This window comes from Candida oxycetoniae (assembly GCF_023343755.2).
Source record: "Candida oxycetoniae strain CBS 10844 chromosome Unknown scaffold83, whole genome shotgun sequence".
Taxonomy (NCBI): Eukaryota; Fungi; Ascomycota; class Pichiomycetes; order Serinales; family Debaryomycetaceae; genus Lodderomyces; species Lodderomyces oxycetoniae.
The window spans coordinates 492-16,914 of record NW_026055385.1 but is presented as its reverse complement, the minus strand read 5'-3'; the positions used below and the strand labels follow the sequence as shown (position 1 = coordinate 16,914).

At 37.2% G+C, this 16,423-nt stretch overlaps 4 protein-coding genes across 4 annotated transcripts; 2 read left to right on the top strand and 2 right to left on the bottom strand. All coding sequences in view use genetic code 12, as the record gives it.

The window, feature by feature from the left end:
- Window positions 1-438: 438 nt before the first annotated feature.
- Window positions 439-7,563, top strand: CCH1 (Cch1p; the record flags this gene model as incomplete). Its single annotated transcript, XM_049323065.1, has 1 exon — window positions 439-7,563. The coding sequence occupies one exon, from the start codon at window positions 439-441 to the stop codon at window positions 7,561-7,563; it is 7,125 nt and encodes a 2,374-aa protein (XP_049181042.1).
- A 147-nt stretch (window positions 7,564-7,710) lies between these two features.
- On the bottom strand, window positions 7,711-9,219 carry ZPR1 (zinc finger-containing protein; the record flags this gene model as incomplete). The annotated part of the gene is made up of 1 exon (XM_049323064.1): window positions 7,711-9,219. The coding sequence occupies one exon, from the start codon at window positions 9,217-9,219 to the stop codon at window positions 7,711-7,713; it is 1,509 nt and encodes a 502-aa protein (XP_049181041.1).
- Window positions 9,220-11,060: 1,841 nt separating this feature from the next.
- KGF56_001892 (ubiquitin-binding SDF ubiquitin ligase complex subunit) lies at window positions 11,061-13,196 on the top strand (the record flags this gene model as incomplete). The annotated part of the gene is made up of 1 exon (XM_049323063.1): window positions 11,061-13,196. One exon carries the CDS (start codon window positions 11,061-11,063, stop codon window positions 13,194-13,196), a length of 2,136 nt encoding a protein of 711 aa, XP_049181040.1.
- Window positions 13,197-13,713: 517 nt separating this feature from the next.
- On the bottom strand, window positions 13,714-16,215 carry KGF56_001891 (uncharacterized protein; the record flags this gene model as incomplete). The annotated part of the gene is made up of 1 exon (XM_049323062.1): window positions 13,714-16,215. One exon carries the CDS (start codon window positions 16,213-16,215, stop codon window positions 13,714-13,716), a length of 2,502 nt encoding a protein of 833 aa, XP_049181039.1.
- Between the last annotated feature and the right edge of the window lie 208 nt (window positions 16,216-16,423).

Genomic DNA, 16,423 nt, shown 5'->3' with positions numbered 1-16,423 from the left:
AGTATCGACAGTATCGACACTATCTCGCTCTGCTCGATAGTGTCACTCGACAGTGTCAACAGTATCGACAGTATCGACAGTATCGACACTATCTCGCTCTGCTCGATAGTGTCACTCGACAGTGTCAACAGTATCGACAGTATCGACACTATCTCGCTCTGCTCGATAGTGTCACTCGACAGTGTCAACAGTATCGACAGTATCGACACTATCTCGCTCTGCTCGATAGTGTCACTCGACAGTGTCAACAGTATCGACAGTATCGACACTATCTCGCTCTGCTCGATAGTGTCACTCGATTGTGTCTTGCCGGGTAAGCAACAAAAAAAAGGTTGCATAAAGATTACGATCTCGATTCGAAAGATATATAGATATTGATTATACATATAATATACACATATGCATTAGATTCTTGGCCCTAGGAAATTCCTTAGAGTTATGGATACTTATACTGGCTTCCGAAAAGGTCTGACATCAACCAGGCTTGCAAGTGAGGAAGAGGGAGTAAAAGAAGAAGAGGAAAGAAAAGAAGAAGAGAGAGCAAAAGAAGAGAGAGCAAAAGAAGAAGAAGAAGAGAGAGATGGTGAAGGTTGCACAAGATCTGTGTCTTACGACGAGGATTTCGATCCCAACAAGACTTATACGGGGAGCTCTGCATATTGGGAACAACGCAATTCTTTGTCGAGATTTGACGACAAACCCACCTCGGACGGTTTGGGATCATCAAGAAACTATTACATACCTTCCGTGTACTCAGATAGAAAGTCAATACTCAGTGAGGAATCCAGCTCATATCCACACCATTTGAGCATACTGAAAACCTCGTCTTCGCAACGAGCGGGTAATGTATCGCCTTTGCTCCTGGAATCCCTAGAAGATAATGATTTGGAGGATTTAAAGGAAGGTTTGAAATTTGCATTAGGTACAAATACAGAAGATGCTAATTGGTTTCCCGTGTCCAGTCCATATAAAGGGGCATCTCAAGCTGGAAACAAAGATCAAATTTCCGCGGCTGACGAGGAGACGATAACGGCAACAACAACGGCAACAACGAACGTCGTCGAGTTTACCAATCATACTGGAACCATACCCCTTCAAGATTTAAGTTATTTGAAAGTGACATCCAGTAGAAGATCAATGGATGCTCTATCGCCTTTCAACGACCCAATAGACTCTGCAATCGCAGCCGCAGCAGCAACATCATCATCATCACACAAACTTGCGGATAAATATGAAGGAGACAACTCATTAATCACGCCGACCACTCTTGAAGAAGGGTTACAGTTACCACCATCAAAATTATCAAAGGAAACAAACGCAAGTCCGAGACCAGCTAGGTTTGCGGATGCATTAACTAGAATTTCCAATCGTATTGCTGGAGCAGGTGATACCTTGGGAAATGATTCAAAATTGGACGTGGCAGCGGCCGCGGTGACGGTGACAACGCCTTCCAGTCAAACAGCTCCACCACTGAGCAGTATCCTGCTAAAAACACCAATTAAGGAGCAATCTCCCCTTTTTTTCGATGTTGAATTTTCACCTTCCAAAAAGAGCTCCACGCTGCCGAAACTCATTCCAAACGTCACCATCACACTGGATGATAAACGCAAATCCCTGTTTAGAGAAACAACGAGACCTATTGGATTGGGCTTACAACAGATGAGTTCAAATGTTTCTAATAAGAGAGAACAGCTTTTGGACGATGAGCAAGTGTCATTATCAAATCGATCGTTTGCAGATATTAGTGGCGTTCCTTCTTCACAACAGTCTCCTTTGAAGGTACAGAAACGCAAACCCAAGTTACGTCTTTTGTATGGAAACACCTTGAACTTTTTTTCACCCAGTTCAAAGATTAGACAATTTTGTCATTCAATTTTAATAAACAAGTTTACAAACTTTTTCATGTTGGTGGTACTTCTTTTGCAAGTAGTACTTTTAAGCTATAGACAGTGGAACCCTTATGCCTTGGATGGATATTTTTATTCGGGCTACGACTGGGCGGATGTTTTGTTAATAATAATTAACGTGATTTATACGGTAGAAATATTTGCTCAGATTGTTTCCTACGGATTCATAAATGATAATTCTATGTTTGAAGAGTTGGGCATTCCATATCCAAAAGGGGAGTTTAGCCAGTTGTATTTTTCAACAAATTATTTGAGAAGATTTGCTCAATTTATTGGATTGGGAATACTATTTCGAAAGAAAGAACATCAAATCGACGACATGAAAAATCCTGATTTTTCAAAGCAATCGGATGGATCCACTGACATACTTGAAGAAGTGTATATAAAAGATACCGAGTTGGAAGGAGACATCAGCTCAGAACAGTTACTAGGTTCAAATTCAGGAGATTTGAAAAAAAAATATAACCTTGATCTGTATCACTGGAATCTGAAAACCGAGTCTGGTGTTTCTAGCTTTGAAAAGGAATTAGACTCACATTCTGCGAAAAGTTTTAGACTTCACTCAAGTAATACGTTTTTCAAGCCTGAGTCGTCTACCGAACCAGTAGATCAGTCTCAACTAAAACGTGCTTTTCTCAGGAGCAGTTGGCATCGTATAGACTTTCTATCAATGATATTTTTTTGGATATCTTTGTTGTTATCGATTGATTATTACGATGCTAAACATCATATTATGATTTTTAGATCATTGAGTTGCTTAAGAATTTTGAGACTTTGCAATCTTACTTCGGGTACAACCACAATTCTCACTGCTTGCAAAACAGCCCTACCCCAACTTATCGATGTTTCCATTTTTATTGCATGCTTTTGGCTATTCTTTGGAATAATTGGAGTTCAATCGTTCAAATCGTCGTTGTCAAGACATTGTGTTTGGACTAATCCCAGTGACTCTTCCGATATTTGGGTAAACTCAGATCTGTACTGTGGTTCTTTTATCGGACTCAATGGAAACAAAATGTCATACCTTACAAGAGAAGGTGATTCTTCAGGCGTTATTAAAGGGTATCGGTGTCCCATGTACTCGCAGTGCATATCTGGAGAAAACCCTTATAATGGAACAGTAAATTTTGATAATATTTTGCAATCTTTGCAAATGGTTTTTGTGGTAATGAGTGCCAACACGTTTACTGATATCATGTACAACACCATGGATAGTGACAATCTTGCTGCTTGTCTTTTTTTCATTGCTTGCATTTTCGTATTAACAGTGTGGCTACTTAATGTCTTTATTGCAGTAATAGTTACATCTTTCAACATAACGCGTTTAGAAGCTGCTGAGGAGAAAAGCAGAAAGACACATGAAAGATGGCTTTATAAGATATTTGGGTTTTCAAAAGGTGCAGCCGTTTTGTATAATAAAAAAATAGAAAGTTTAAAGCAACGTAACCGCTTGTTGAGATATTACTACAAGTCCGAGTTTGTGTTTATCATTGCAATTGCGGCAAGTTTGTTTATTCAATGTTTTCGAAGTCACAATATGTCAGATTTTCGCCGACACCTTCTTTACCGATTTGAAGTTGCCTTTACGATTGTGTTTGCGGTTGAAATTGTTCTAAGATTTGTTTTTTACTTTCCAAAGTATAAGCTATTCTTTTACTCAAAGAGAAATTGCTTTGACTTGGTATTAGCGACTGTGTCGGTTATTATTGTTATTCAACCGGTAAAGGATAAATTGGGACATGCCTACTACTGGCTAACTGTTTTTCAACTTATGAGGTTTTACAGGGTGGTTTTAGCCACATCAATAACAAGAAATTTATGGTTGAAAATTATGGGAAATTTTAGAGCTATATTTGACTTGACGTTGTTTTACTTTATTTTGTTATATTTGGTTAGTATAATATTGGCAAGATATTTTGAGGGCGCAATACCACCCGAGGATGCAGATAGTGTTGATTTTCCTATGGATACATTACCGGCATCGTTTATTGCTTTGTACGTCATCACATCTACTGAAAATTGGACCGAGGTGATGTATAGTCTTCAGCAATATGCCACCACCACTTCGTCGAGATCTTTTGGATCATTCTTTTTAATTGCTTGGTTTATTTTGTCGAATATGATCATTTTGAATATTTTCATTGCAGTTATTGCAAAGACCTTAGAAGTATCCGAGGCGAACAAACGAAGACATCAATTGATTCAGTTTATTGGTATTATGACTAATAAGCTCCAAAACATCCAGCAAGATACGGGATTATTGAAAAAGATTAAAACTAAATTGTTTAGAAGGAACGAGAAAAAAGACGAGTTGGAGAAAGCGGTAGTCAATTTGCTTTTGAGTGGTACGGCAGTACAGGAGTTTTTGGATAGGGATTTGAAGAATGAAATTGACGAGGACCTAGAGGTTGACTCCGTTAATGACATACGAACGATGCCATCACAACAATGGAAGAGATGGCTACAGGTTAACTTTTCAAGAATCTTTAACTATTTAACAAACCCATTCCACTTGGAAGTTTCCAAGGGGTACGAGAAATGTAGGCTTGAGAATTTTGAACCAAGCAATTTTGCGAAAAATATTATGAAAGAAAGAAATGTGTTATTGAACAAGCAAAGTGAGTTCTTAGAAGCTAATCCAAGGTTCAATTATGTTTTCTATGTTATGGGTCCGCGTCATAAATTTAGAAGATTATGTCAAAGAATGGTGAAACCTAGTTACGGGGAGAGAATAGATGGCGTACCTCCCTTCAGACCTATATCGGAAACAATTGTTGTGATCATGTTCTTTGCCACAATTGGATTAGTTGTGCTAGCTTGTTACATGACCCCTATTTATAGAATGAACGTTTCAAATGCAGATTGGATTTTCTGGTCAGAGTTTTCATTTGCGTTGGTTTTCACAGTTGAATTTTTGATAAAGGTAATCGCAGATGGACTTATCTTTACACCAAACGCGTATCTTCGATCTTCCTGGAACTTTATAGACTTTGTGGTACTTATTTCCTTATGGATTGAAGCCGTTGCCTATTTAAAAAACGACGGGAACCTTTCCCGAATCGTTCGAGGCTTAAAAGCCTTACGTGCCTTGAGGCTTTTGACAATAAGTGAAACTGCCAAATCCAATTTTCACAACACTATGATTGCTGGATTCTGGAAAATTTTGAACGCAGCAATAATCTCGCTTTGTTTGCTTTTCCCATTCTCAATATGGGGATTGAATATTTTCAATGGCCGTCTTGGATATTGCTTGGATGGTGAATCGGATATGGGAGAGTGCTACAATGAATACAACAATGAGGTTTTCAATTGGAATGTGTTGAGTCCTAATGTTTATACAAATCCCCAATTGGAATTCAATAGATTTGGGTCTTCCTTTGTGACATTGTTCGAGATTGTTTCGTTGGAGGGATGGACAGACTTGTTAAAGAATTTGATTAACAGTACTGGAGTTGGAACTGCACCTCAAACAAATGCTTCTCCTTTCAATGGTGTATTTCTTGTGCTTTTCAATTTTGTTAGCATTGTTTTTATTTTGACATTGTTTGTTTCGGTTATCATTAGTAATTACTCGAGGTCCACCGGTAGAGCATATATGACAACAGACCAAATATCGTGGTATCATGTTAAAAAATATTTGTTGCAGGTTAAACCTTCAAAAAGAAAAGATTATCAAAACTTATCTACGGTTAAGAAATTTTGCTATAAAATGACTGTTGAAAGGAATCGAGTTTGGTCCAGAATATTAAACTGTACATTGTTTATGCATACTTTGGCCTTGTTGTTAGAATGTTTCCCCTCTGGAACGGGTTTGATTACGTTCCGAACTGTTGTTTATACGATAGCATCCATTGTGTTTTTTGCAAACGTAGTGATGTTGGCTATTGCGCAAGGATTTAAACTTTTTGTTCATTACAGATGGAATCTTTTCAATTTGGTTATTTCATTTGGAGCCTTTTTAACTACACTCATTTCCTTTTGGACGGATCCATATTCGCCATTTTTGAATTTCAATAAATTGTTTTTGGTTGCCATTTTACTATTTGTGATTCCTCGAAGTAATAGGTTGAGTCAATTGTTGAGATTTGCTTCAGCGTCTCTACCCTCGATATTATCGTTGTCCTTTACTTGGATCATTGTATTTTTGGTCTTTGCCATTGCCATGAACCAAATATTTGGGCTAACCAAAATCGGACCTAATGGAACAGGAAATTTGAACTTGCGAACAGTGCCCAAAACATTGATTGTTTTGTTTAGGTGCAGTTTTGGGGAAGGGTGGAACTATATAATGGAAGACTATACTTTAGCGCTGCCCTTTTGTACTGATGAAGAGAATTTAGATAACAACGACTGCGGTAGCAAACAATATGCTTATATTTTATTCATTGGCTGGAATATAATATCCATGTACATATTCTTGAATATGTTCGTATCATTGATATTGGATAGTTTTGATTATATTAATCAAAAGGCAAGCTACAACCAATTGATACAGAGAGAGGAGATTAGGAAATTCAAAAGAACATGGCAAAAATTTGACCCCGAAGGTACAGGTTACATTAAACCGATTGAACTACCTAAGTTGTTACATTGTTTAACTGGGGCATTATCGTTCCATTTTTATACAGGCCAACTAGAGATTAGGGAGTTATGCCACAAATGGATTAAGAGAAACAACATAAATGATCCATACGATGTCACACTTGATTATGACGCTATTGAGGAGACATTTAGTCAAATGGACATACCCAAGATAAAAACTAGGAGAAAAGCTTATGAAATGTTTATTGAGGAAGCACTTTTAACTATGGAATTAAACGAAGATCCAGGTATCAGTTTTACCAGAATTTTGCTACAGTTGCCTTTATATAATACATTTGATACTGGAAAATGTTTCAATTTGATTGACTACTTGGAAAGAAGGTTGTTAGTTGGTAAAGTTGTGAAAAAGTTGCATACAAAGAGAGTCTACGAAACTATTGCTGCATATGCATGTAGATGGAAATACCAAAAGAACAAGAGATTGGGAATAAAGGATGCTGATATTGCTTTTGATAAACAATTGAAAAGAGCAAGCTACCTAGCAAACGAGAATTTATGGATCAACACTGATCGAGTGCCGACAATTTTTGTCAGTGATGAGCATCACAGAATAACCCTGGCATATTATAGGGGTGCAGCTGGTAGAGAAGAGGAAAAATATGATGATGATGATGATGATGATGATGATGGCGGGGAAAGAAAAGAAGTAAAAGAGGAAAACGAAGCAAATGCAGAAATTGACGATTTGGGCAAGATCAATACTCAACCAGTGCTTAGAAATTCTGCCATTTACGGAGATCACACTATGCCTGGAGGGGTCTACTATCCAAACTCGCCAATTGTAAAGACTTTGAAAATCCCACAACATAAACGAAAAGCTCCGCATTTATCGATAAAAACCCATCATGTGTCAGAGATGAACACCATCAAAATACCAGATGATGATACCACAATTTCACCATTTATTGATCCGTTCCTGACTGATGAGAATCAGGATGCACAAAGCGAATCCGCAGTTCAACCAAAGTCCGTAAATGAGATTTTGGAATCGTCTCCATGGGGAGATACATTAAGAGATATGAAGCCTAAAAACACAAACTACAAGTCGCATTAAAGAAAAAGGTATAAAAAGGAATATATATATATATAATACATACAAGAGAGGGTTATTTATAGATATGATTATTTAAATGTAATTTTTTTTTTTCAATTTCTTAGTCCTTTACTTTTTCACAATCTCAATGCTTCTCTTCCCCTTATCTTAGTCTGTTTTAATATCATTTAGTCCCAAGTCTTCATTTTGTTCAAACGTCCTTTCAAACTCCTCAATTGTCATATTTGGATCCTTATCAGGAGCATACACATTTTGAATATATGACGCGGCTATTGGATCTTCCATAACAATTGTAAACCCAATCTTCCCATCAATTGCACTCTGTAATTTGGCAAAAAACTCTGCCCAGCGTTGTTTAGTTTCATCATCCATTGAATCTGATGTTTGACTAAATACACGATTGTTTAACTCTTGTGAAACTTGAGTTAACAAACCTTCAATGGTAGTAAATCTTCCACCCAAAGTTCCAGGAGTTAAATCTAAATTTAGTTCAGGAATATGCATTCCACAACTTTCTGATTTAAGTATATCTCGTTTCAAATCTTCTGGATCATTGACTTTGAGGGTTATCTTTCTCCCCTTTGCTGGGATTTCACCTCCTGTTTTCACCTCATTAGATTTATAGCCGCAGTGATCACATACTGTGGACATCAATATCACATCTTTGAAATGCGGAATATTGACACTTTTCATGTGCGTTTCGCAAGGTTTGTAGCAAGAGGAACAAGTTGCTGCAAAAGTTTGCACCTCGTTTTCGAAATTCTCAATATCAGTTGCATCGGATAGGAATCCAGTAGATTTTGGATTATTTGAAGTTGAGGTTGTGGGTTTCTCAGTCGACGGTTGCTGCTTACTATTTTTAGCAACCTCTTGCTGGTGTTGAGCAAATTCGTCTGCCGAGATTAGTCCCAAATAAACATTCTGCTCCGGAGTTCTAGTGTATTCATACATTGCCCATTTGTGAGATGCTTCACCAGGTATATACTCAATCCAGGAGTTCCCAGCAGGGTCATCGATACTTACTGTTAATGGTAGAGTTCCTGGCTCAGCATTGAGGTACAGATTTATTTTAGTTATAACATTGCCAATTTGTTCATATAGTTCTGGATGTAATTTTTTCCTTTCTTGTTGATCTGATTCCAAGTCTGTAATCATTTCTTGTAAAATACCTTCGACATTAATCAATTGGCCTCTCTTTGGAGGTATTTCAATATCTAGCTCATGGAACTTGACAGTAGCAGTTTCCGATTTAACAACCTGTCTATTGAAATCCTTCTTATCTTCAACTTTGAAAACGTACCTTGAGCCCTTTTCGGCAATCTGTGCAGCTGGTTGGATTTCACTGTTTTTGAAGCCGCAATGAGGACATTCGAATGACATAATAATGATTTCTCTAAAATAGGGAATTCTCGTTAATAACATCCTCGTTGTACCATTTTTATGACAATTCATACATAATGACTCTACCTCTTGGACTGGGTGACCTTCAGCATCGGCTATACCGGTTTGTCTAACTGCATTATCATCGATATTCTGGGCTTGCTCTCCAACCGAGGTGAAAAGATTGTCCTTTTTTGACTCTTGTGATGGATTTGTACTTTCGCTTGACATGCTTATTCTTGGTTTTTTGTCAATATGCTGTTCAGAACCATCCATTAGTAAGAAAAACGCGAAGCTGTGATGGTATTATAAGTTGTTCAAGATGGAACTTTATTGAATATTCTTTGCGATGCGATGCGATGCGAAAGCTGCGAAAAAAAAAGAAAGAAAAAAAGAAAAAGAAACCAACGTCGACCTAGACGTTGGGGCGAACGGGGGGGGCGGGCTAAGGCGACGATGTTTTATACCAGAACCTTCCAGTAGAAACCAGGTCCATGTAGAATAATGAATATTTTAAGAAGTTGCATAAAATGGGTCATCAAGGTTCGAGTCCTTCTAGTTGTAGAGATAGTTTGATTGCTGGTAATTGGAGATAGTTCGATTGCTGGTAATTGGAGATAGTTTTGATGTTATTAATTAGTACGTTATACAATTAATCATTATTACTGTAATGATTATCTTGATTATCTTGATTCTATTTTAATTACTTAATTAAGTAATCCATATCGGCTTTTGTTTGATAAGCTGAGAAATACTGTCTGGCACGTAATTATACACTGCGCTTCATTAAAAAAACTGTCTGGCACATAATTGTGCACTGCGCTTCATTAAAAAAACTGTCTGGCACATTTTTATGCTGCGCGCTTGATAAAAGTTTCCAATTAGTTCTGTAAATCACGTGACCATGATTTCTCGAGAAGAAAGTTAAAGAAGAAGGTATATAATTGTGGATATTTCGATGGCCAAAGTTACAAATTGGAGTTGGCTCCAACCGTCTATAGTTTACGATGAATATTTTATTTTATCTTGACATTTCTCTTTATAATTTGTTTCTCTATATCTTGTTTCTCTATATCTTGTTTCTCTATTTTATTTCTCCTTCTTTTCGTTTGTTCGTGATAACCTGATTTCTATATGAAACTAGACGAAAAAGAGGAAAATACCAGTTAGATAAGTAATAAAGAAAAAAGAAAAAAAGTAATAAAAGGAAGAAGAGTGATTTTATGAATTATTTGTAGCCACAATGAAAAACTCAAATTCTCTATTCTTGCACAACTCTATGCCACCACACCATGAAAAAGAGAAAACTCCTTATTAACTCCTTAACGTTTGTTTTTGATTTGATTCGTTTAACATTTTATACTATTTTGCACAATCTAGCTAATAAGGTTTGACACCTGTTCTACCCCTTTCAAATCTTATAACCACACCCTTTCATATCCGAATCAATAATTACCTATTTTTCTCTTGTAGCTATCACCACACACCTTTCATATCAGAATCAATAAATACCTTTTTTCTCTTGTAGCTATTACCATACACCTCTCATAATAGAACCACTATATATCTTTTTTCTCTTGTAGCTATTACCATACACCTCTCATAATAGAACCACTATAAATCTTTCTTTTCTTTCCTCTACTAGTTAATCTTTTTTTTCTCTTGTAAAAAAGTACACTACTCTAATTCAACAGCCACAATTAAGCTAGTCAAGGAATATTTACAAAACAATGACAGCTCAGTCTAATCCACACCATAGCTTATTTGAGGACGTGGTTAGAAAATTTCGGGCAATAGAAAGCATGACACAAGCATAATGATAAATATATATATATACAGTAGGTTTGACCTCTCAAAACGAAATTGCAAACTGCCTCTTTCTTTTTCTCTTTAATTCCAACAGGTCTACTCTTACTCTTTTCTTTTCTTTTCCTTCCTCACCTTATAAAATAAAATTTTCAAGCTTGTCATTCATCACTATCTTTTTTCATCAATATCTTTTTTCACATTTTGTATTTTAGTTTGGTTGATCAAAAGCTTATTAGAATTAGTCAAGGTTAAGAATAACCGGGCAAAGATAAAGTGGCTCCCATACTCCCATACTCCCATACGTGTAAATGGACTTGCACAATACCTGCACCTCAGACGAGCAGGAGTCTCCTTCCTTGGCCAGTAGTAATTTTCAAAATATCATAAATACAGCTTCATCATCAACAGATATATTATCCAACTCAAGTACATGTCCTACATCTAAAAAGGAGTCAACAATAGGCCATGATGATGAGACTCATCTGTCATCGTCTTCCACAAAGTCTTGTACCATTATCGACTCAAATCACACACAAAAACCTACATCCTTTTCATTTCTAGCGGCAAAGAACTTTGGCTCAGAACACAATCAAGATGTATCTGTGGTGACACCTTTTCTAGTCAAACATATAAGTGATCAAAATTTTATACCTAAGGATAATTTCCACAAATACTGCTACCGCCACAATCCAGACATTGTTTGTAATAAACGTACAGATGAGGTTAAAATGAGACAAATACAAAACAAATTGGAAAACTTGCCACACAGTGATCAACAGGCTATCAGCCATGTTTGGTCGATTTTCAGCGCAGCTCCTGTACAACATAGACAGCTAATACTACAAGGTTTATTAACTCAGTGTTGCTTTCCACAATTATCCTTTATCTCACAAGAAGTCTCCTCACTGATCAAAATCGACTTTATTTCCATATTGCCGCAGGAAATTTCATTGAAAATACTTTGTTACTTGGATTGTAACAGTTTATGTAACGCAGCACAAGTTTCACGAAAATGGAAAAGCTTAGCTGATGATGACAGAGTGTGGCACCATATGTGTGAACAGCATATTGATAGAAAATGCCCAAATTGCGGCTGGGGATTACCTCTAATGCATATGAAAAGAGCAAGAGAAATGGCAGAAGATGATATAAAGCCGATTAAAAGAAACAACGACGAGGAACAACAACAGCTGCAGCAACAACAACAACAACAACAACAGCTGCAGCTGCAACAACGAGAAACATCTGAAAGAACCATCGCTTCCTCACACTGTCGAACATCCCAACAGGTTCAAGAAGATCCTCCTCGGAAGAAGCAAAGGTCAGATAGTGGGTCATCAAGTAATCCCTCGCCTTTACTCAAAAAGCGCCCTTGGAAAGCGGTTTACTCGGAACGGTTCAAATTGGAAAAAAATTGGAGGAAGGGAATATGCACCATCAAGTCATTTGTAGGTCACACTGATGGAGTGACGTGTCTACAACTTAATAGGAAATATCTCATGACTGGATCATATGATACAACTATAAAGATTTGGAAGATTGATACTGGAGAATGTGTAAAGACTTTGAGTGGCCACACTAAAGGAGTTCGGTCATTGGTTTTTGATAACCAAAAATTGATCACTGGCGGACTAGACTCAACCATTAAAGTGTGGAATTATCATACTGGCCAATGTATAGCCACTTATCGCGGTCATGATGATGCTGTCGTCAGTGTTGATTTTTCAAACAAATCTATTGTTTCAGGGTCAGCCGATCACACAGTGAGAGTTTGGCATGTCGACTCAAGAACATGCTATACTTTGCGTGGTCATACAGATTGGGTGAACTGTGTCAAGATACACCCTGGTTCAAACACAATTTTTAGTGCTAGCGATGATACAACAATACGAATGTGGGATATGAATACAAATCAGTGTCTTAAAATCTTTGGAGGATTGGAGAATAATGGACATATTGGTCAAGTACAATGTGTTATTCCTCTTACCTATAAAGACTGTTTATTAGAAGATGTGGGTGAAAGCGAAGACAAGCAGTTGACAAGTCAAAGTACTGCAGCTCCACAAATGCAATCATCATCATCATCATCATCGCTGTTGTCTTCTCTGAGATCATCAGCATCATCATCATCATCATCATCAGCTCTTCCTACCCATATTCTTACCTGTTCGTTAGATAATACAATAAAGCTATGGGATTTATCTACTGGAAAATGTATTCGTACTCAATTTGGTCACATTGAAGGAGTTTGGTCAATTGCAGCAGATACATTTAGAATAATAAGTGGGGCACATGATAGATTGGTAAAAGTTTGGGATCTACAAAATGGTAAATGTTTACATAGTTTTGGTAACAGTTCAAGTGTTTCATGTGTAGGGTTAAGTGATTCAAAATTTGTTAGTGGAATGGAAAACGGTGAAGTTAAGATGTATTGTTTTGATTGAGGAAGAAAAATAAGATAAAAACGGGTAAAATGGCCCTGTTATAGCTTAATAAGTTCTTTTGTATAGATTAGAATAGTTTTAGACTCATTGTATATTGAATACATTGACTGTACTTTGTTCATAAGCTAGTCATCTGTTTTATTATGCGACACTATCTCGCTTTGAAAATTTATGGCCGCAGCGCGCTTATCAGTAAAAAGCAAAAATAAAAAAGTCCGAGAAATGTACAATGTATTAAAGATAACAGACAGAGAAAATTCTGAAACACCACAAAATAAAGAACAGACAATTTTCAATGATACCAACTTTAATGACAGTACTGAAAATAATATATACTTTTGATGAAAACAAAACGAATCCAAAAATGCCAAAAAAAAAGGTGAATAATTTTAACTCCAAAAACCAATTTATAAACAGGAACAAAAAAAAAAAGAAGAAGAAGAAGAAGAAAAGAATAAAAGCTTTGTGACCAAATTTCTTTGCTTTGAATTGGAAAAAAACCGTAGTTCATGTCAAATCACGTACCCAAGAATGTGGAAACATTGAACGTGAATTTTTCGTTAGAACTTTTCTCTTCAGATCCATCCTGTTGCATTGTAGAAACTCTATTTGTATCCCCATTATCGCTACTTCCTTGCGGTAATACGTATTCCTTATCATCGTGGGAATTTCCCGAACTGAAAAAACAATAATTATCAAGCAACTCTTTATATGACTTGGTATTCAATAAATTGTTCCTCTCTATCGACCTTGGCGCCGCCGAACTGCCACCACTGTCATCGGTAGTCTTTGGCTCAGATGAATCCGATGAACCCAATGCATTTGATTGTGGGGACACAACACGATAAAGATCAACCTTACTTGTCGAACCTGCAGAACTGTTCAATTGATCAATAAATTTAGATCTATATTTTGGTGGAGATGGTGATTGACGTTTTTGTATTAGTGATTGACTCTCGTTGCCGTCACAACTAAAGCTGGACTGGATCTGTGCATCATTTGGATTTTTCAAATATTCCTCTACATCCACATACTTCCCATCCAGTGTTTTGGTATTGTAGATTGAAGATAATAACGGTGATGTCAAATAAAAATTGTTTTTAACAAAATCACTTGTATCTGAACGTTGCAACGTATTATTAAAAGCGCTCCATTGGCCAGAGTCGGTGCCATCACCACTACCGCCGCTACTTTTAACACCCTTTTGCTTAGGTAATGGAGAGTTTAATTCGATTTCGGAATCTGACATAACTCGTTTAAGATAAGATGATGAGTATTTTGGTTTTTTGGCATGATCTTGAATAGATTTTGAATCAAGTACTTTTGGAGCTTTAAATTCTTTTTGAGGTTGCTGACGTTGAGACGGAGGTCGAGATATTGTTTTGATCAATGTAATATCATAATTTCTGGATGCATTATTATCCCAATATTCTTGGCCCTGGGTGCAAAACTTGATACACAACTGGTACTTTCTCTCCTTTTTAAACTCATCTTCACTCTCATCTTCCAAATCAGATGTAGACGAGCCATTTTTGGAGTACTTGAAACTGTTAAACAAGTTGTTTAAAGGAATTTTGAAAACAAACCGATCATAATTGTTTTGTTTCAAAACATCAATACTATTTTCTGTATAGGTAGTTGGTATTTCGATTATAGTCATCCAGTTATCAACCGAATATCGAACGGTAAGATACTTTTCAAATGCAATGTTCCTAACAGCAATATGGCCCATTAAGTATTTTTTATCTGCCGAGATAAACAATGTTTCCAAAAACACAGGTGTTTTCATCTCAATTTTTCGCATATATGACAAAGGTGGGAAATTGGATAGCCTCAATTCCCAATTAACTTGCGATGATGATGATGATGATGATGGTGATGATGATGATGCCAGTTTGGGATATTTTGTATCACCCAAACTAAAGTTATGAAGATTGTCGATAAAATTATTATGCATGAGTGAATTACGGAACCCTAAGCCTTGGTAATTCATTCCCCTTCTTCCATCGTCCTCTTCGTCTTGGTGGTCCCCTTCTTCATCATCATACTCGCAATCGTCGTCAGTCGAATTTGGATTGAACAATGGCGAATTTGTTGCCGAAATTGCTGATGGAGTATCTCTTTTCTTGAAATACTTGATATCATTTGAGCCGCCAAAGTGGACCTGTTTGTATGTGGGCGTGGAAGGTAATGACTTTGGTCTCGCAGAAAAGTACGACACTGAAGGACTTTTCAACGAAGACTTTACCAATTCACCAGATTTCTTTCGTACCAAATGATACCCCATGTTTATTGCCGACAATTCTGGTGGTAGTTTGGGCGAGAGAGAAGAAGGCGAAACGGAAAGCGACGGTGAAGATGTGGGTGAAATAGAAGGCGATAGTGAAGGCGATAGTGAGGGAGAAAGTGTGGTGTTTAAACGGAGCAGTGGCGACTGTGGTTCATCATTAGCATCACCGTTATTATTGTTATTGTTATTGTTGATTACCAGAGATTTGTGATTGAAATAGTCAGTAGGGGTTATACCGGTGGCTGTTGAATCTGCTTTACTTGCTTTGGTTGACTGAGATGGATTTGCTTGGGTTGTGGTAGATTCAGATTCAGAAGATACAGATTTGGATGCAGGTGTAGATGCAATAAATGTGTTTGATTTGATACTTTTATTGAAAAGACTGTTTGCCTTTGTGGGATCATTCGCTTGCTCAAATAAATTCTCTGACCTAGAAGGTTTATGGATGAACTTGATGGAAAGCGGCAAGTTGTTGTATTCCTCTTCCGATAAACGACGTACAAATAAGTCCCCTTTCTTGTTGCTAGCTAGCGCCTCACGTTGCTTGAGTGACGCATCATCTTGCAAAGAAGCTGGTGGTGAGTTTAATTCGTATGTATAAGATTCCCTTCTCTGGTGGTGAAATTGCAGTTGAAGTTGCGGTGGTGGTTGCGGTTGCGGTGGTGGTTGCAGTTGCAGTTGCAGTTGCAGTTGCGGTGGTGGTTCTCTTTGAAGTTGTGCAGATTGCATAGCAACACTCTAAGGAAAAGATATATAAAAGATGGGATTTTGAAGAATAGGAAAAAAATGGTGATGGCTTAAAGTATTGGGAGTTTTATTTTATTGCTGCCGGTTGTGGCAGTAGTAATGGTGGTGGTTGTGCCGCTGGTGGTGGTGCCAGTGATGCTGGTGACTAGTAGCTGGTGACTAGTAGTGTTTGGTGATGTATAATAAAAAG